At 37.6% G+C, this 21,682-nt stretch overlaps 1 protein-coding gene across 1 annotated transcript in view; it reads left to right on the top strand.

The window, feature by feature from the left end:
* The window catches only part of SH3BP5 (SH3 domain binding protein 5), a 257,965-nt gene that overhangs the window by 48,849 nt on the left and 187,434 nt on the right, over positions 1-21,682 (top strand). Inside the window, exon 2 of the mRNA XM_053714281.1 lies at positions 11,692-11,754. Within this exon, the coding sequence (XP_053570256.1) occupies positions 11,692-11,754 (63 nt within the window). The remainder of the gene's footprint in view (positions 1-11,691; positions 11,755-21,682) is intronic.

The following is a 21,682-nucleotide window of genomic DNA, read 5'->3' on the forward strand; positions in this document are numbered from 1 at the left end:
CAGCAGTGAGAAGGGTATTGGCTAACCGTACACAATATACATGTGCTCAAGTTGACTTCTTTGAACAATTGCTGAGGATGGTTTTATACTTTTAATTATTTTATGTTTCAGGGCACCTTCTTTTTACAAAGACAAGGCACAGCCATGGGTTCCAATGTCGCCCCCACATACACAAATATTTATATTAACATCTATGAAGAAAATTTAGTCTATGAAAATGATTTATTCAAATCAAATATGCGGCCACATGGTAGTGCTACATAGACAATGTGTTCGGTGTGTGGTATGGCGACAGAACCCTGGAAGAATTTGTACAGGACTTAAATGTTAGCACTAATTTGATTAAACTTACACTCACGGCTAGTGAGGAAAGCATCAGTTTCTTGGATACTACTGTTTATCCTAAGGATAGTACAGATTTGTGCTTGAAGCCCACTGATCAGAATAGTCTATTGCACTACAAAAGTTTCCATTCAAGAAATACAGTACGATCCCTTCCTAGGAGTCAATATATGAGGGTAGACAGGATAGTGTCTGAACAAGAGAATTTGGAAGCAAGATTAAAAAATATGACAAACAAATTCTTAGCTATGGGTTATCCTGTTGATCTTTTACATGATGAGCTAACACCAAGTGATGGCACAATCTGAAATGAGGAATGATTTTCAGAGCAAAGGTAAAATAAAAGAAAAAAAGGTTAAGGTTGGTTATGGATCACAATGAATACAATTAAGATATAACAAATATAGTGAGGAAACATTGGTCAATTCTTCAGTCATGTCATCTCATAGTAGAGGAGTTTATGACTCTACCTAGACCAGCTTATAGAAGGAAAAATTTGAGGGATGAGCTGGCCCATACGAATTTGGGTAGAACAAAGGGAAAGCAAAGTTATTTAACATGTAAGAACAATGGAAGTTTTCCCTGCCTAAATTGTGGCAACTGTAATTCCATGATTAGGGGGTCCACATTTCATACATCCCCTTACAGGCAAGAAATTTGAGATTACGGCTGAACTTGCAACACTACATATGCAATTTATTTGATCAAATGCCCATGTGGGGTCATCTACATTGGAGAGACCACCCGTAAAGTCAGGAACAGGATCAATGAACATAAGAGTAACATAAGGTGCAAGAATAAGGATCCCCCTGTCTCTGCTAATTTTTTTGAAATTTGGCCATAATATTATCTAGTTAAGATTTCAGGTTATCGATACTGTGCCACATCCATGTGTGTGTGGGGAGGGGGGGTATAGGGTAACTCTCCTTAAAAGAAAAGAGACCTTTTGGATCCACAAATTTAAATTGTTTGCAACCTTTGGGAATGAACAAGGAATTCAACTTATCTGTGTTCTTATTATCCTATATTGCAGCTGTGTGTGTGTGTGTGTGTGTGTGTGTGTGTGTGTATGTATATATGTGTGTGTGTGTGTATATATATATATATGTGTGTGTGTGTGTGTGTGTGTGTGTATGTATATATGTGTGTGTGTGTGTGTGTATGTATGTATATATGTGTGTATGTATATATGTGTGTGTGTATATATATATATATATATATATATATATATATATATATATATATATATATATATATATATATATATATAATATGTGTGTGTGTGTGTGTTTATAATCAGTTTTTATATTTTTTAGGTGTATTGAATGTAGGTTTAGTATTATGTCTAATGAAGATAGTATTTCAATATTATGAATCACTAGTTAGTTAGGATGTTTTAGCTTTGTATAAATCATGTTTAGTACTATACCCAGGGCCGCCACTAGAAATTTTGGGGCCCCTGACTTAACCATTGATCAGCCCAGAGGCGTAACTAGAAAATCCAGGGCCCCGGTGCAAGAATCCATAAAGGCCCCCCCCCCCCCCGTCATTGACATTCATAAGGACTCACAGTCATCTATGTTCACACAGACATATGGCTTCTGCGATATTAATATTTCTGCTGCTGGAGAGTGTATTAGCTGGCACAATATGTGTGATTATATATATATATATATATAAATACAGTATACACATATAATAATAGTATGTTTTACAAATTGCTAGATGTATTTTCACAATATTTTAAATATTTTATGCTCTGGTTTTTCACACTGAAGTATAGCAGGTATCCTTTATTAAGCACTGTCAGATAAAAGCTAAAGTAGGACATAGGAGCATCTTTAGAATGTTTCAGCAGATATCTTATCAAAGTCTAAAGTTCCAGCTTCACTCCCTCTAGTCTCTGAAATAAATATTCAGGTTTATTGCTACACTTTCTCCATAATACCGAGTAGTATAGCATAAGGTATCACTTTCTCCATATGACAGAGCAGTTAAGCATAAATACCACTCTCTCCATATGACAGAACAGTATAGCATAAGATACCACTCTCTCCATATGACAGAACAGTATAGCATAAGATACCACTCTCTCTGTATGACAGAACAGTATAGCATAAATACCACTCTCTCCATATGACAGAACAGTATAGCATAAGATACCACTCTCTCCATATGACAGAACAGTATAGCATAAGATACCACTCTCTCTATATGACAGAACAGTATAGCATAAGATACCACTCTCTCTGTATGACAGAACAGTATAGCATAAGATACCACTCTCTCCATATGACAGAACAGTATAGCATAAGATACCACTCTCTCCATATGACAGAACAGTATAGCATAAGATACCACTCTCTCTGTATGACAGAACAGTATAGCATAAGATACCACTCTCTCCATATGACAGAACAGTATAGCATAAGATACCACTCTCTCCATATGACAGAACAGTATAGCATAAGATACCACTCTCTCTGTATGACAGAACAGTATAGCATAAGATACCACTCTCTCCATATGACAGAACAGTATAGCATAAGATACCACTCTCTCCGTATGACAGAACAGTATAGCATAAGATACCACTCTCTCCGTATGACAGAACAGTATAGCATAAGATACCACTCTCTCCGTATGACAGAACAGTATAGCATAAGATACCACTCTCTCCATATGACAGAACAGTATAGCATAAGATACCACTCTCTCTATATGACAGAACAGTATAGCATAAGATACCACTCTCTCCGTATGACAGAACAGTATAGCATAAGATACCACTCTCTCTGTATGACAGAAAAATATAGCATAAGATACCACTCTCTCCATATGACAGAACAGTATAGCATAAGATACCACTCTCTCCATATGACAGAACAGTATAGCATAAGATACCACTCTCTCCATATGACAGAACAGTATAGCATAAGATACCACTCTCTCCGTATGACAGAACAGTATAGCATAAGATACCACTCTCTCCGTATGACAGAACAGTATAGCATAAGATACCACTCTCTCCATATGACAGAACAGTATAGCATAAGATACCACTCTCTCTATATGACAGAACAGTATAGCATAAGATACCACTCTCTCCGTATGACAGAACAGTATAGCATAAGATACCACTCTCTCTGTATGACAGAAAAATATAGCATAAGATACCACTCTCTCCATATGACAGAACAGTATAGCATAAGATACCACTCTCTCCATATGACAGAACAGTATAGCATAAGATACCACTCTCTCCATATGACAGAACAGTATAGCATAAGATACCACTCTCTCTATATGACAGAACAGTATAGCATAAGATACCACTCTCTCTGTATGACAGAACAGTATAGCATAAGATACCACTCTCTCCATATGACAGAACAGTATAGCATAAGATACCACTCTCTCCATATGACAGAACAGTATAGAATAAGATACCACTCTCTCTGTATGACAGAACAGTATAGCATAAGATACCACTCTCTCCATATGACAGAACAGTATAGCATAAGATACCACTCTCTCTGTATGACAGAACAGTATAGCATAAGATACCACTCTCTCTGTATGACAGAACAGTATAGCATAAGATACCACTCTCTCCATATGACAGAACAGTATAGCATAAGATACCACTCTCTCCATATGACAGAACAGTATAGCATAAGATACCACTCTCTCCATATGACAGAACAGTATAGCATAAGATACCACTCTCTCTATATGACAGAACAGTATAGCATAAGATACCACTCTCTCTATATGACAGAACAGTATAGCATAAGATACCACTCTCTCCGTATGACAGAACAGTATAGCATAAGATACCACTCTCTCCATATGACAGAACAGTATAGCATAAGATACCACTCTCTCTATATGACAGAACAGTATAGCATAAGATACCACTCTCTCTATATGACAGAACAGTATAGCATAAAATACCACTCTCTCTATATGACAGAACAGTATAGCATAAGATACCACTCTCTCTGTATGACAGAACAGTATAGCATAAGATACCACTCTCTCTATATGACAGAACAGTATAGCATAAGATACCACTCTCTCTATATGACAGAACAGTATAGCATAAGATACCACTCTCTCTGTATGACAGAACAGTATAGCATAAGATACCACTCTCTCTATATGACAGAACAGTATAGCATAAGATACCACTCTCTCTGTATGACAGAACAGTATAGCATAAGATACCACTATCTCCATATGACAGAACAGTATAGCATAAGATACCACTCTCTCTATATGACAGAACAGTATAGCATAAGATACCACTCTCTCTATATGAAAGAACAGTATAGCATAAGATACCACTCTCTCTGTATGACAGAACAGTATAGCATAAGATACCACTCTCTCCGTATGACAGAACAGTATAGCATAAGATACCACTCTCTCCGTATGACAGAACAGTATAGCATAAGATACCACTCTCTCCATATGACAGAAAAATATAGCATAAGATACTACTCTCTCCATAAGAGAGAGCAGTATAGGGTAAGATACCATTCTCCCCATATGACAGAGCAGTATAGCTTTCCAAAGATACAGCTTCCTCCATCATCAGCCATTAAAACTCTGCTCTTTGCCTTCCACAGCTACTCAATGATTTGGCTTAGCTAATTCTTCAAATCATATTAGTGCACTGACCCCTGATTCAAATTCCACCACTAAAAGAAACCTTCCTAAAAGAGACATTAAACTTTGCCCCATAAATATGTTAATTATGCATAGTTTATAAAAAGCACAAGATAGAAGTAGATATGTCTAAAACAAAACATCTACGGTAATCAGAAATTATTCATGGCTCTAGCTAGCACTCTAGGCTACAATACTAATTTCTTACCACACTGTCCTTTGAAGATAAGTAGGATCAGTACTGCACCCAAGTAACTGTAAAGTTTATAATGCTGCACAGTGCTGATTTACTGCGTGCGTCCAACATTTTTCTCTCAAGTGAGTACTCCACATCTCACAGCCGTGTCATAGAGCTGTCGTGTGTCATCTAGATTTTAGGCAGCATAATTGGTTAGGTTTAGCCACTTACCTCCAGTCTAGTCTCCCTCTCACTAGGCTTCTTTAACTGGCTGCATTACTGGCTACATTCACGCAGACAGCTCCTTCCTTCTTCTTTCCCGCTCAGCAAAAGAAAATGTTTCAGAGCGTTGCCATGGTAACCCGCGGCAACGCTCTGATTTAAAACTGTTACTGTTAGGGTGCAGCCGCTGAAAAAAATAATGAGAAAAAATAAAGTTGAAAAAAAAAGTTTAAAAAATTGGTTGCGCTGAAGCTGGGGCCCCCCTGAGGGTTGGACCTGCCGGGCCCGGTTGCAATTGCGATCTCTGCACCACCGGTGGTTCTGTCCCTGGATCAGCCCCCCCCCCTCCTTTGAAATGTGCAATTTTTGACCAAGTGACTAAAACGTATATGCACTTTATTCTTAAGTGTCTATTTAAACTTGGAAATGTTGTAAAGGTAGTAACATACAGACACACTCATACACTGAAACACACACACACACACACACTCACTCACTCACACATAAGGATTCACATATAGACACTCTAGCAGACACGCAAAGAAGCACACTCAGACACAGACACCCAAACAGAAACTTAGCACTTGTTTACATTGACCTGACAAGTAATGAGGTAAACTACAGTTTTGTAAAAAAAAAAAAAAGGAGATTTAGAAAACAAAATATGGAGTTCTGATTATCTTTTTGTGAAGGAAGATGCCAACTAAGTGATGACAACAGCATGCAGTGGCTGAAAGGAAGGGCCCTGAACTGTGTAAACAATAATTTAAAAGTTAAATGGTAAGATTGGTGACTTCCGGAAAGGTCTCATTAGTCTCAAAGTCTGTAGAAAGATGTGAATAATCAGTAGTAAGGTAAAAATGTCCTAAAAAGGAACAGACAATAGACACACACACACACACACACACACATAACAAACTCAAACTTGCACATACACCCAAGGAAACCCCGACAAAGACAGCCTCAGAAAACACACAAAGACATACACACACACACACACACACACACACACACACACAGAGACACCCACAGAAAACACAGAAAGACATACATACACACACACACCCTCACTGAGACATCCACAGAAAACACACAGACATACACACACCCTCAAAAAGACGCCCACAGAAAACACACACCCTCACAGAGACATCCACAGAAAACAGACATACATACACACACACACACCCTCACAGAGACATTCACAGAAAACAGACATACACACCAACCCTCGCAGAGGCATCCAGAGAAAGTTTTTTGTTGCACAAGCGTCTGGCAGATGTTCCAGACGTTCAGGCATTTTGTCAGGCTTTAGTTAGAATTAAGCCTGTGTTTAAACCTATTGCTCCGCCATGTAGTCTAAATTTAGTTCTTAGAGTTCTTCAGGGGGTTCCGTTTGAACCCATGCATTCCATAGATATTAAGCTTTTTCTTGGAAAGTTTTGTTCCTAGTTGCTATCTCTTCAGCTCAAAGAGTTTCTGAACTATATGCATTACAATGTGACTCTCCTTATCTTGTGTTCCATGCTGATAAGGTGGTTTTGCGTACCAAGCCTGGGTTCCTACCTAAGGTTGTTACTAACCGGAATATCAATCAAGAAATTGTTGTTCCTTCTCTGTGTCCTAATCCTTCTTGTAAGAATGAACGTCTGTTGCACAACTTGGACGTGGTTCGTGTTTTGAAGTTTTACTTGCAAGCGACCAAAGATTTCCGTCAAACATCTTCTCTGTTTGTTGTCTATTCTGGAAAGCGTAGAGGTCAAAAAGCTACGGCGACTTCTCTTTCCTTTTGGCTGAAAAGCATCATCCGTTTGGCTTATGAGACTGCTGGACAGCAGCCTCCTGAAAGGATTACAGCTCATTCTACTAGAGCGGTAGCTTCCACATTGGCTTTTAAAAATGATGCTTCTGTTGAACAGATTTGTAAGGCTGCGACTTGGTCGTCGCTTCATACCTTTTCAAAATTTTATAAATTTGATACTTTTGCTTCTTCGGAGGCTATTTTTGGGAGAAAGGTTTTGCAAGCAGTGGTGCCTTCTTTTTAGGCATCTGTCTTGTCCCTCCCTTCATCCGTGTCCTAAAGCTTTGGTATTGGTATCCCACAAGTTAGGATGAATCCGTGGACTCGGTACATCATGCAAAAGAAAACAAAATTTATGCTTACCTGATAAATTTCTTTCTTTTGCGATGTACCGAGTCCACGGCCCGCCCTGTCTATTCAAGACAGATAGTATTTTTTTTATGTAAACTTCAGTCACCTCTGCACCTTATAGTTTCTCCTTTTCTTCCTTGGCCTTCGGTCGAATGACTGGGGGGTGGAGTTAAGGGGGGAGCTATATAGACAGCTCTGCTGTGGTGCTCTCTTTGCTACTTACTGTCAGGAAGGACAATATCCCACAAGTTAGGATGAATCCGTGGACTCGGTACATCGCAAAAGAAAGAAATTTATCAGGTAAGCATAAATTTTGTTTTTTTTTGTTCTTGCCTCAGTCAACCCTGTCACCCCCTGATGGCGGCCCTGCTGGTGACCAATTTTTGAACTAAAGGTCTTTTACCAAAGAAGTGCTGCTGAATTTTGTTGTTTCTAGTATTGGAGGACTTTGCAGCATCCTGGATACAGCGTGCACTTACACAGGAAGGTGCTGTACTTTTATTTTGTTTATATGCTTATATTTAGGTAAGCCATTGCTGTAAGGAGTTAAAATACCACTAACATTTTAGTGTATTAAACATTTATTTAACCCCTATAAAATGTTGTTAATAAAAATATAACATCATCGCAATATTACATTGCTGAATTTGCTGTAAAATACTCTGAAACTTTTCTTTGTTCCACTCAGCAGCAGTTAACTCTTCAGTACTGGAAATTGTAGAGAAAAACTTGTTTACCAAACGTTTTTTTTTTTTTTTAGCATTTTTGCTATCACTCCATTTAAACAGAAATAGAGTCTTGTTGTTTTGTTTTGTTTTTTTTATCTATCAAAACTGTATATTTCTTTTATGTAGACCATCCAAGGAGTTGACCTTGGCCCATTTTGGTACATTTAATGCCACAGTTTCGCCGCAAAATGATCATATTAAAAAAAGAACCAAAACAATAACTTTTTCACAAGCTTTGTTTCTCACTGAAATTATTTACATACCTCTTGTACAGTCATAGCACAAATGGTTATAAAAGCTTCTCTGGGATCCCCTTTGTTCAGAAATCGCAGACATCCATGGCTTTGCCATTGCTTTTTGGTAAGTAGAAGTCCGCAAATTGCAGCTGCACACCATATGTATGAAAATGCCGACAATGAAGGGGTTAATTGGTTAGGTTGTAAGGGTAATAGTACTGTAATGTAGTGATTACCTTACCACCTGACACCCCACACTCCTCATAACCCAGTGGCGTATTTAGGTTTTGTGCTGCCCTAGGCACTCAGCATTTTGCTGCCCCTCCCAGCCCCCCTTTGTTGTTATTCCTTTTTTACTTGTAATATTTTTTTGGTCAGGGTGTAGCATGTCTATTTATTTTTTTTACACTGCATTTCCAAAGTAAATTAATGGAGGGGTGGGAGAAAAGGAGTGAGAGATGTCAGATGAGGGAGAGAAGGGAAGGAAAGGAGTGAGAGAAAGGAAGGAGGGAGGTAAAAAATAAAAACCCCAGTCAACCCCCTGCTCAAAACAAGTGAAGCACCCCAGTTACTGTCAACAATCCCCTGTCCAACTACCTTCAAAGCCTAGCCCACAATGATGAAACAACAAGTCCCATAAGGGAGTGTTTATGGAGGAGAGGTTGCTTGTGGCACATGACATGAGATAATACTGCTGTTCCTTTTAACCATCTCATATTTTGTATTGAAGCTTTCCTACTCTGGTGATATGGGGCCAGCAGTCATCACATGGACTGCATAGACTATATGGCAATCTATAGGCAAAAAAGGTAGCTTAAACTGAGGACTATTTGTGTTTATATTTCCTGCCACAGAGTTCAACATGAGTCACTGGACACAAGTTTCAGTTGGCATAACATTTAGCATAATGTGCACTCTGCCACCAGCCCCGCCATGTAATCATCACTGTTTGGCCACATAAAGTCATTTTTTGAACTAAGGTCTGGGACTGTGATACATATTCTCCCACAGAACTCACACACAGGACTTAACTTCCTGACTTGACTCACTGGCAAAGAAACAGCACATGGGCTTTTTTCAAAACAGTGCTGTACCACTTAAAGTTTGAACACATACTTGCTCATAACCCATTACAATGCAAACAATCCTAGTTCTACATAATGTAGATGCCAGATACAAATAAAATAATAAATGTATGTATCCACTATATAGCAAATACAAGCAAATATTTGGCATAAAAAGACTTGAAGGTAAAATAAACAAAAGTCCAGCTGTACTAATTAACATCAAGGAAGTATCTATTCTGTGTAGTATACAAAGAAACCAGAGATGTTTGTTTAAGCAGTAAATACTGTGATGAATAACATATTTGAATAGCCAACATAGCTTCCAGGAGGTGAAACCCTCCCTCAATACTGTCCTTGACATCAATGACCAATCAGTTTGTTAAACACAGTCACACACATACTGTGTAAACATTGCCAATAAAATAGCAGAACAGAGGAGGAGGCCGGCTGGCATTAAGCCACAGTGCACTGGCACAGCTAATACAGCGCCTCAACAAAGACAAGTACTGTAGTACAACACTCACACTGAGTCCTCTGACTGTCAGCGTTAGATATTTTGTCTTGCAATGCTGTGGCGTGCATGGCCTGTCCTACCTGAGTTAAGTCGACTCAGCCGGGTCAGCCCCCTCCATTCTCCAGTGCAGTCCTTCTCAGGCTCTGCTCCACCGATCACTCACGTGACGACTCGACTTCCCTTCTCACCGCTGCCTGAGAGATCAAGGGCGCACGTGCATGACACCCTCCAATGTGCGGCGTGCCAATAGACAGTAAGGTGGGCGGATGTTCTAAAATGTCATGTGACCTCGGCGAAAAACTGGTCATGTGATCGCCGCCCGGCAAAAAATATAATGAAAAATTAAATCCAGAATGAATATTCAGTGCCACTGCCAACAGAGAAGTGCCGCCCCCCAAAAAATTGGCCTCTCCATCATTAATACGCCCCTGTCACAACCATATTAGGAACTGGCAGACAGTCTGCTAGTATGCAATTAAGGGCTTTTTGTTATTGTTATTTTTTTATTATTTCTTTTTCTTCAGTGTAGGGATCCCTCCAAACAGCTCTCTAACCCTCCCCCTCCAACCTAAACTAACCTAAACCCAAAATAAAAGCACCCCCTAATCTAATGCTAAACTACCAATAGCCCTTAAAAGGGCTTTTGTAGGGCATTGCCCTAAGTTAAACAGCTCTTTTACCTTAACAAATTACCAATTACCCCCTAACAGTAACCCCCCCCACCCATCAAACCCCCCAAAATAAAAAAACTAACACTAAAAAAACCTAAACTACCCATTGCCCCTAAAGGGCAATCAGCTATTTTCCAGTCCATTAAATACCTAATCTAAAAAATAAATAAATATCGTAACACTTAGCCCACCGCCTTCTCTCCGGATGAAGATAGAAGATGATAGAGCCGCCTGGAAGAAGACCTTCTCTGCCGGACTTCAGTAACAGTGAGTACTCCTTCCTCAGTGTGCTTAGTGGAATATGGCTGCACCTCACTTACGAGGCCCAATGAGGGCTGAAACGATTGTTTGGTGTTTGCGTGTTCCTTCTTCAGAGAGGAATTGCCTGGTATTTCAGGGCTGGACTGACCTAGTAGGCAGGATCAGACTGATATACTGCAGGAAGGTTCTACTCTGTGAAAAGCATTACTGGTCTAAAAAAGAAGCTGCACCCAGGTGGTAAATCACCATAGAACAAGCTAACAAGTTATTTAGCTGGTTATTTGTTCCTGGGAGTGCACTTCTCTCCGTGTGTTATGTAATTCCCAGATCCCACTGTAGATATTCAGTGCACTGATTTTGCCCCCAATCTTCCTTCCCCAACCAGCCTCTGATATTCCACCCCCACCCTCCCATTTTTGGGGTAAAGAAATTAAATATTGGGAAGTGTGTTGCCTGCAGTCAGACTTTATTGTGTTGTCTGTGAAAACCATACTTGATATAATTACAGTGTTATTGTAACTCATGTTTTTATTGCATGAATGATTTGGTTGCAATGTATCCTAATACTAAGTAAAAATTTCTTTTTTCTGTACCTGAGTTGTATCATTCAACAATCCTAACGTTTTGTTTTTTCTCTCCTGACTAGGGGGAACTGGAGAAGCTTAATCAGTCCACAGATGACATCAACAAAAGAGAAATTGAACTTGAGGTACAATTATGGTTTCATTATTTCAATTTAAGGGTCATATGTTCATGATTTCTAATATATATAATTAGAGGTGGACCTTTTAATTTTTATGGAATATTAAGATCAATCAATACTGTCAAAGTAGAAACGGGTATAAAAAGACATTGTATTGATATTATATTCAAACATGCAAATGTTATGTTCCATAACTGAAATATGAAATTGTATAAGGTATAGGATCTCAACATATTGATGCTGGAGTTGAGTACAAAGAAATGATGGTATTGGCCCATCTATAATATTTTGTTATTTAGATGTCTTTTCCCATCTGATATAGTTTCTGAACATTTAAAGTACTAGTGAAATAGACCACAGAAGACAACTGCTATAGTACTACAAAAGTCACGTTAAAGGGACAGTCTACACCAGAATTTTTTTTGTTTTAAAAGATAGATAATCCCTTTATTACCCATTTCCCAGTTTTGCATAACCAACACAGTTATATTAATATACTTTTAACCTCTGTGATTATCTTGTATCTAAGCCTCTGCAAACTGCCCCTTTTTTCAGTTCTTTTGACAGACTTGCAGTCTAGCCAATCAGTGCCTGCTCCCAGATAACTTCTCGTGCACAAGCACAGTGTTATCTATATGAAATACGTGAACTAACACCCACTAGTGGTGAAAAACTGTTAAAATGCAATCTGAAAAAGGTGGGCTTCAAGGTCTAAGAAATTAGCATATGAACCTCCTAGGTTAAGCTTTCAACTAAGAATACCAAGAGGACAAAGCAAAATTGGTGAGTAAAGTAAATTGGAAAATTGTTTAAAATTACATGCTCTATCTGAATCATGAAAGTTTATTTTGGCCTAGACTGTCCCTTTAAAAGTGTACAATATTAATAATTGGTGTGAGACTTCAGCTTTAATTATCTAGTAACAAGGATTTCCAACATTAAGAAGAAAAAAAAAAGCAAATTATTAATTTATTGTAGAGGTCAACAAATCCATAACAAATGTTGGAGCTCCGTGGCTAGTCTCTTATATATGCAGAATTTGAGGAGATGGTGTTTTATAACTAGTTGTACTTATCTGTTTACAGAATTTAAATGTTCTGTTTACCTTTCTTTTATTGGTTTACATGTTTTGAACAAATATAGCCAATGTTCTCTGCAGGACCTATTTTATAGGCACACCACCCGTTTAAGATAATGTTCAATGTTTTTTGCGCAAATTGTTCTTTAAATCCGTTTATGCTAAATTATGCAATTAATTTGTGCTTTGTTTAGCTTAAATAACATTTATTAATAACCAAAAGCAATATAATATTGCAAAGTATTACATTGCCAGCTCCTGGATACTTCTTAATGCCACCCAACTGGCAATGATGTTTTGTGGAGAACACTGATGGCAATATGTCAGTAAACTAATAACGGCATTTTATACATACAATAGGGTGTGGATAATTCTAATAAAAGCTACAAACCGTGCAAGATGAAGCCTATTCAGCTTATTGTTCAAATTTTCTGGATACAGATATTTATAAAATTATACAGAGCTGTGCTTGTCTAATTCATGGTTTTAAGTATGTGATGCTAAGGGTGTGTTCATCATATTTGCTGTGGGATTGCCCATTCTTAAACTGACACTATGTTTTTTTTTTTTGTATGAGCTCATTAGATCTCCCTATTAAGGAAGTTGTGTCATACTCTTCCTGCAGGGTGTGCATGCTTGCATGTCCTGTGTACAATACAAATAACAGCTGTCAAGCAGAACCTGCTGTGCATTGTAGCTAATAATCAGTTTCTTACTGCCTTACATGCGCAAAAAACTCGCTCATTCATATTAACCCTGTCTAAAAGCAGTAATAGATTTTATTTGTTTTAGATTAAGCAGCCAATCAGTGCTTATAGGGGATAAAAAGCAAGAGTAGCTTTACAGAGATTATGGTCAATTTTAGCTGCTCAATTCCAGAGAGTAACATTTTTTTTTTTTTTTATAATAGTGGAGTTCACACACAAGAACCATTATGTGTCAGTTATAAAATAGATGTTCTAAATTCTTATGGCGTCCTTTTTCAGTAACAAGGTCTACGCTCTGTATCCAAATTATAAGGTCATGGAAGTAGAAATTAAACTTTCACTATTCAGATAGAGCATTGAAGTTTAAAAAATTAAACTTTAAAATGTACTACTATTATCAAAATTCACTTGGTTTATTTATTCCTTTTAATGAGAGCATACCTACGTAGGTTCAACGGTGTGCATTTGAATGAAAGGAGGCCATGAAGTCCTGCAGCAGTGAGAGATTTTAACAACATCTTTTAGAACCTGATTATCTAAAGCTCTCCACTCAGGTGGGATGATCTAATATGATCATCCAGCAATGTGAGATTCCTTGTGAAATTCTAAAAAGGCAGATTTTGCTATACTTTTCCAAGGGGCATTCCCTGCATTTCTGTATGTGAAGGTACTTATATACTTATACTTCAGATTAAGTTTTATTACATTTAAACATTGCACTTTCTATTTTGCATTGTATTTATGGTTGTGATATTACAAATTCTGATTATGCATTCATAGTTTCTATTTAACTTTAACAAATTTGGATAATACTTTGTGTATTTATGTGTATCTTTTACTAATTGCATTTCACTTTGTATTTCTTGTATTTAAAATAAAACTGAAAAACTGACAGCTTCAGTTTCCCAGAAAGCTTCATTACTTTCTATGGGCCTGATAAGCAAAGATTCTCTAGTTTTATAGAGAAATTATAAAGCAGACTTCACAGGGGCTGAACTCACTGAATCCTCTAAGAAAAAGGGTGGAACAAGGGATGAGAGATGCCATCCTGGGTAGTAATGAAGTTCTCTGGGATACAGAATTTCACAGAGGAGAAAGAAGGTAACTAGAGAACACCTGGTGCTGATATAGAGGCCCAGTTTACATTAATTACAAATTAAACTGAAATGTTAAACTATAGGCAAAAGCAACTTGAACTGAAGAAATATTATGTATTGCTTTTCTGTTAGTTAAATAATTGTATTGTGAATTTTGAGCAAACTTCACCTGCATACAGCTGACAATCTAATTCAGTGCAACCAGCTTGTTTAAAATGCTTACAGCATTTCACAAGACTTGTGAGAGAGCTTCAGGCATACCATTGGAACTCTCCTATTCAGTCCAGGGAAATGCCATATTCCTCCTACTTTCTGAAGCTGTGTTTTATTTTACAATAGAGAAAATACAAAATGCAATGTAAATTGTAAAAGATGCACAGTATGATCCTATTTTGTTAAAGTAACAGAAACTTTCAAAACATAATCAGAATTTTTAAAATCACTGCTGGATCTAAATATCAATGTATTGTAATATAAAATAGATGGTAACCCTGGCTTAAAAGGATAGGAAAGTCAAAATTAAACTTGTGGGATTTCAGATAAATGAAGTAATTTTAAGACACTTTTAAATTCACTTCTATTTTCAAATGTGCTTTGTTCTTTTAGTATCCCTTGTTGAAAAATAATACACACATATCCTACACTAGTGAGAGCTAGCTGGTGATTGGTGCCTGCACACATTTGTCTTTTGTGATTGGCCGACTAGATGTGTACATCTAGCTGCCAGTAGTGCAATGCTGATCCTTTAGCAAAGGATAACAAGAGAATGAAGCAAATTTTATAATAGAAGCAAATTGGAAAGTTGTTTAAAATTCTATGTTCTATCCAAATCATGAAAGAAATTGTTGGGGTTTCCTGTCCCTTTAAGGGTAGTCAAGTCCAAAATATTAACTAGGCCAGAGCCCTCAATGGATCTGTCGCCAGGGATTTCTATCTTCAAAGTGGTGAATCATACAGTTCAATAGATAATGCCTATGGATGGTAAAGCATTACAGCCAAGGGCTAAGAAAGTTGGACAAAGTAGAGCGCAGTTTGTGTATAACTTATTGTTTGGTAGTAGACCTATATATGGAAAATGGTGGACCTCTTAGATTCCTATCTTGTCTGTGACTTGGGTCTTCTACTTTTTCTTAACTTTGGAGACTGTAAAAAGGGAATTGGCTAACCATTACATGATAGTGCTGTCTCTAATAATTTTAGTCTGATATAGACGACAGTTGGATTTTTGCTTAATAGACCTACAGTAAATGTTTGTTCACTACTGCTCTGTATAGGTGACTGTACTTTTAAGCCTGTATCTCCATTAAGCTTAGCTGCTGATGTCTCATTTTTTGATACTATGCTTTCTTGAACATAGATTTCTCCAACATAGGTGTGTCCGGTCCACGGCGTCATCCTTACTTGTGGGATATTCTCTTCCCCAACAGGAAATGGCAAAGAGCCCAGCAAAGCTGGTCACATGATCCCTCCTAGGCTCCGCCTACCCCAGTCATTCTCTTTGCCGTTGTACAGGCAACATCTCCACGGAGATGGCTTAGAGTTTTTTAGTGTTTACAAACCTTTGACTCCTCCTTGGAGTCTCAACTTAGTTCTTTCAGTTCTTCAGGGGGTTCCGTTTGAACCCTTACATTCCGTTGATATTAAGTTATTATCTTGGAAAGTTTTGTTTTTGGCTGCAATTTCTTCCGCTAGAAGAGTTTCAGAATTATCTGCTCTGCAGTGTTCTCCTCCTTATCTGGTGTTCCATGCAGATAAGGTGGTTTTACGTACTAAACCTGGTTTTCTTCCAAAAGTTGTTTCTAACAAAAACATTAACCAGGAGATAGTCGTGCCTTCTTTGTGTCCGAAACCAGTTTCGAAGAAGGAACGTTTGTTGCACAATTTGGATGTTGTTCGCGCTCTAAAATTCTATTTAGATGCTACAAAGGATTTTAGACAAACATCTTCCTTGTTTGTTGTTTATTCTGGTAACAGGAGAGGTCAAAAAGCAACTTCTACCTCTCTCTCTTTTTGGATTAAAAGCATCATCAGATTGGCTTACGAGACTGCCGGACGGCAGCCTCCTGAAAGAATCACAGCTCATTCCACTAGGGCTGTGGCTTCCACATGGGCCTTCAAGAACGAGGCTTCTGTTGATCAGATATGTAGGGCAGCGACTTGGTCTTCACTGCACACTTTTACCAAATTTTACAAGTTTGATACTTTTGCTTCTTCTGAGACTATTTTTTGGGAGAAAGGTTTTGCAAGCCGTGGTGCCTTCCATTTAGGTGACCTGATTTGCTCCCTCCCTTCATCCGTGTCCTAAAGCTTTGGTATTGGTTCCCACAAGTAAGGATGACGCCGTGGACCGGACACACCTATGTTGGAGAAAACAGAATTTATGTTTACCTGATAAATTACTTTCTCCAACGGTGTGTCCGGTCCACGGCCCGCCCTGGTTTTTTAATCAGGTCTGATAATTTATTTTCTTTAACTACAGTCACCACGGTATCATATGGTTTCTCCTATGCAAATATTCCTCCTTAACGTCGGTCGAATGACTGGGGTAGGCGGAGCCTAGGAGGGATCATGTGACCAGCTTTGCTGGGCTCTTTGCCATTTCCTGTTGGGGAAGAGAATATCCCACAAGTAAGGATGACGCCGTGGACCGGACACACCGTTGGAGAAAGTAATTTATCAGGTAAACATAAATTCTGTTTTCTGTTAAGAATGTGTTTAGATCATAAGGAACAACAGTTATGCTAGTTGTGGAAAATGTTTGCTGCTAATAGTATCTGATATTTTTAGTGAGTCAAGCACAATTACTATTGTTTTAATCTCCTGCTAAAAATCAGGTCTTCTATGTATTTGAGCTTAGGGGTTTTCAAGAAGAGATCTGGTTAACGACTACACTACAGCACTGACTAAGGGGCCAATAATCTAAAGCTCTCTGGGCAAGCAAGATTATTAAAGAATGCTCGCCAATCCTTCTGTTTCCCTAGTTGAATGATCTAAAGCCACTTTCTACCTTGAAAACTGGGTGTCTCGCTAAGTGGTGTATACTGCGTTTTAGTATGAAAAATGCACAATAACATTTGTAATAAAATAAGCAAGGAAAAATTGTATTGTTATGGTCCATCAGAAATCATAACAAAAATTTATCAAAAACATAATATTTGTATGTAAATTACACAGGAATAAATCATATAAAATATGTCCTGTTTTAAATTGTAATTTCAGTACACTGGATGCGCAAAAATAACTTCAAAACTCATACTTATAAAGTACAAAATTCAAAACGTAATTGTTCTTTTTTTCATAAAATGGTCTGAACACGGGCATATCAGATTGTCTCTCTAATCCCAGCATAATTATTTAAAGATTTTCACACTACAGATCTCATTTTTTTCTCGCCAACTAAAAGGTGGCAAGCTTTTCTCAAGACTCCAAATAGTTATAACCCTAATAGAAAATTACATGCATCCGAAAATATAGGCAATTGTAAGATGCTATATGCAGAAAGCAGCGTAATGTGATTTATATTGGCTGCATGATTTCATTTTGAAAGTGCGCCCCCTGCTTCCTGCTAACTTCGCTCTATGCAGCGAAACTTCCCTATCCATTAATTTCAATAGGAGACCTCTCGTCACTTGCAGGGACTGCCCCCTTTTTACAATCATTCCACCAGGGCAGCCCTTGCGAGGAGGGTCGGCAAGAAACACCACATCTGATCTGGCGAATTTTAGATCATTGAGCTCCCGGTGTAGGGAACCTTTTAACTAAAATATGCATTTCTGTATGCTTTGTTTAGTTTGTCTGTAAAAAGTGCTTCTGTTTTAGCTGTTGGAAATGTTTGTGGCTAATACCACTCAATGTTCCTAGTTTGATTGGTACAATCAGTACTATCATTTTCTGTTAAAGTACCCTAGGTCATCTTTTAATCCCCTGTGCTCTAGCGAAGATATTTATATCTCTTCCCACTATTATTTTAAATGTCTCTCTAACTGATCAGCAGCTTTCGGTTTATGATAAATCCTAATCTCAATCAATATATCTATTTAGCGATTATAACGTGCTGTTGTTTTATAGATTTGCTATATTTATCATTGTTTTATCCATATTGTACAACACAGGGATGGCTCTTTTAGTTTTGTTGTATAAAGCATAGTTAATAGTTTTATGTTTTTTCCTGTGGGGTCTATATCTACAGTATGCTATATATCTGTTTTAATGATATCTACTGCCTTGACTATGACAAATTTGTTTTCATATACAGGTTTTCGCTTGTTGTTATAAACATATATATGTTTTCAATATACAGGGTCTATTTTAAGTATACTTTATTGCATTCAAGGTTTCAAAAGTGGCCCTGTGACCTGCTCCAATTCCTCCACTACTTCAAGGTTCGTAGGTTGTTATAGGTCCAGGAGTGGCCTTTGTTTTCATAGGAAGACAATAAGTAACCTATATTCTATATAATATCCTTCTGCTAAATAGATTTTTATGAAGATGTTCAGAGAGGTTCAGGAGGAAGAAAACAGAAATATCATTTTTAGATTTTTTATTTAGCAGAGCTAAACAGGTACTATGATTTAGTTTATTATGCTTGCGAATATGTAACTATTCTAAGAAATTATGTTCTTGTCAATCTTACTGTATGCATCTGGAATGGCTGCAAACATTGCTCTGCTTTTTCTTGTATGTTTTGAATTTAATTCCTTAATAAAAATATAAAATATTAAAAAATAAAATATTAAGTGCAAACCTGATATGTAATAATACTGAAAGGACCCAGTCTGAAGTGTAAAGTAATATAAAATACAAAGCACAATGTGTAACAAAATTCTCATATCATGAAGTGCTATATTGCACTGGGCTTGTCTTTCCTTCACATAGAGAAATGAGAGAGATCTCGCAGTGTTGGAGAGTTCTGCCATTTTTCTTTGAGCATTCAGTGAGTTCAGCCCCTGAGAAGTCTGCACTACAATCTTTCTCCAAGCAGGAGAATCTGTGATCATCATGCCCATAGTAATTTGAACAATTAAAGCGCCATGATAGTTTAAAAATGACATGCTCTAATTCATTGGAGCATGTAATTATGTCTATTGACCCTGAACTACTGTATGTTTAACCCCTGCAAATGACTCAGATGTGCAACTAGTTTCCACTCGGGACCAGTAGTGTTCTGTGCATCCTGAGCAGCACTTTTACTGTGTGTTTACCCCTATTGCAATGGTTATACAAACAGTAGTGCAGGGTCTGTAGTTAAATTCATTGTTCTGACGATTTACAGCATATAATTGTTTTACTATTATGGCCCTTTAAAACACTGGAGTCAGAATACCATGGCTCCTAAACTTCTAGTAAGGAAAAAATGAGGGAGGATGGGATTTAACAAATAAGAATTATATGGTTAAATAATTGTTGCACCAGTTAGCTGGCCCTTTAATTCTAGAGCTAAGCTAGAAAAATAAACATGCATGTACCATTAATGCAAAAAGAGATTTGCAAAAAAAGAAAAGGCTGCTTATCTCTAAGTGAATATATCAACAAAATCCCATAAGTATGAGGAATCAATTTATTTTTGTAATAAAATTTGTCTCAAAAGACAACACTCATACTAGGCAAAACTTTATTGGAGACAAAGGGTTAAGTCCAGCAGGACTCATACAAACACTCACACATACACTGGTTAAAATAAGCTCAAACTCACAGACAGGGTAATAATTTGCCTTATATACAATCTAAAAAATATATATAATAAATTGACTGCAATCTGCCTAATAATCTTAAGGATATCCCTCATATATAATTGTATTGAGATTGCATTATTTTAGCTATAGAGCAGGAAAGTTAACAGTGAATATAATCGTTTCGGTGGTGTAACTCGTTTTGATGGCCAGAGTTTTAAAATTTGTAACAATAGTAAATATACACTTGACTGATCGATTGCTTAGTAACTTATGCAAGCATGTAGTATATATTGTTATGGCAAAGAGGGTTGAAAGTCTAATTATGGCACAATGTATCTTGGAGTAGACGTGGGTGCAATTACGTTGCATATGCAAATGACACTCCAATCATTGTTTGCGTTACTATTCGACACTAGCATGACCTGTCAGTTATAACATTGCCCAGCACTGTGACTCAATAAATAAATCCCCCAATAGCCAAATAAATATTGATAGAAAGTTGCAAGCAATAAGTTATTTCAAGCACAATAATGGAAGCTACCAGGTGGATACAAAGTATTATCTTGCTACAAAAAGCCTCTTCTATAGCGTAGGCTATAATTGTTATGCTTGCTGGCCAAAAAAAAAAAAATGAACACCGGACTAAACTAGAGAAGTCTCTGCTATATCGGAGACTGTGTTAATATTATACTGCGCTAAATTCGATTGAGCATATATTGAAAAATATTTGGAATTATTGTGAGTGAGCGACTAAAAACAGTGAGGTACTATGACCTCGTGAACAGTGCCCCTGCATGTAATTATGTCTATTGACCCTGAACTACTGTATGTTTAACCCCTGCAAATGACTCAGATGTGCAACTAGTTTCCACTCGGGACCAGTAGTGTTCTGTGCATCCTGAGCAGCACTTTTACTGTGTGTTCACCCCCATTGCAGGGGTTATACAAACAGTAGTGCAGGGTCTGTAGTTAAAGGGACAGTCAACACCAGAATTTTTGTTGTTTAAAAAGATAGATAATCCTTTTATAACCCATTCCCCAGTTTTGCATAACCAACACTGTTATATTAATACACTTTTTACTGCTGTGACTATCTTGTATCTAAGCATCTTCTGACCGCCCCTAATCACATGACTTTTAGTTATTATCTATTGACTTGCAGTTTAGCCAATTAGTGCAGTGTCTGCCACAACCCACGGGCGTGATCACAATGCTATCTATATGGTTTACCTGAACTACTCTCCCCTGTTGTGAAAAGCAAATACAAAGCATGTGATTAGAGGCAGCCTTCAAGGGCTTAGAAATTATCATATGAGCCTTCCTAGGTTTGCTCTCAACTAGAATACCAAGAGAACAAAGCAAAATTGTTGATAAAAGTAA

This window comes from Bombina bombina, chromosome 5 (assembly GCF_027579735.1).
Source record: "Bombina bombina isolate aBomBom1 chromosome 5, aBomBom1.pri, whole genome shotgun sequence".
Classification (NCBI taxonomy): domain Eukaryota; kingdom Metazoa; phylum Chordata; class Amphibia; order Anura; family Bombinatoridae; genus Bombina; species Bombina bombina.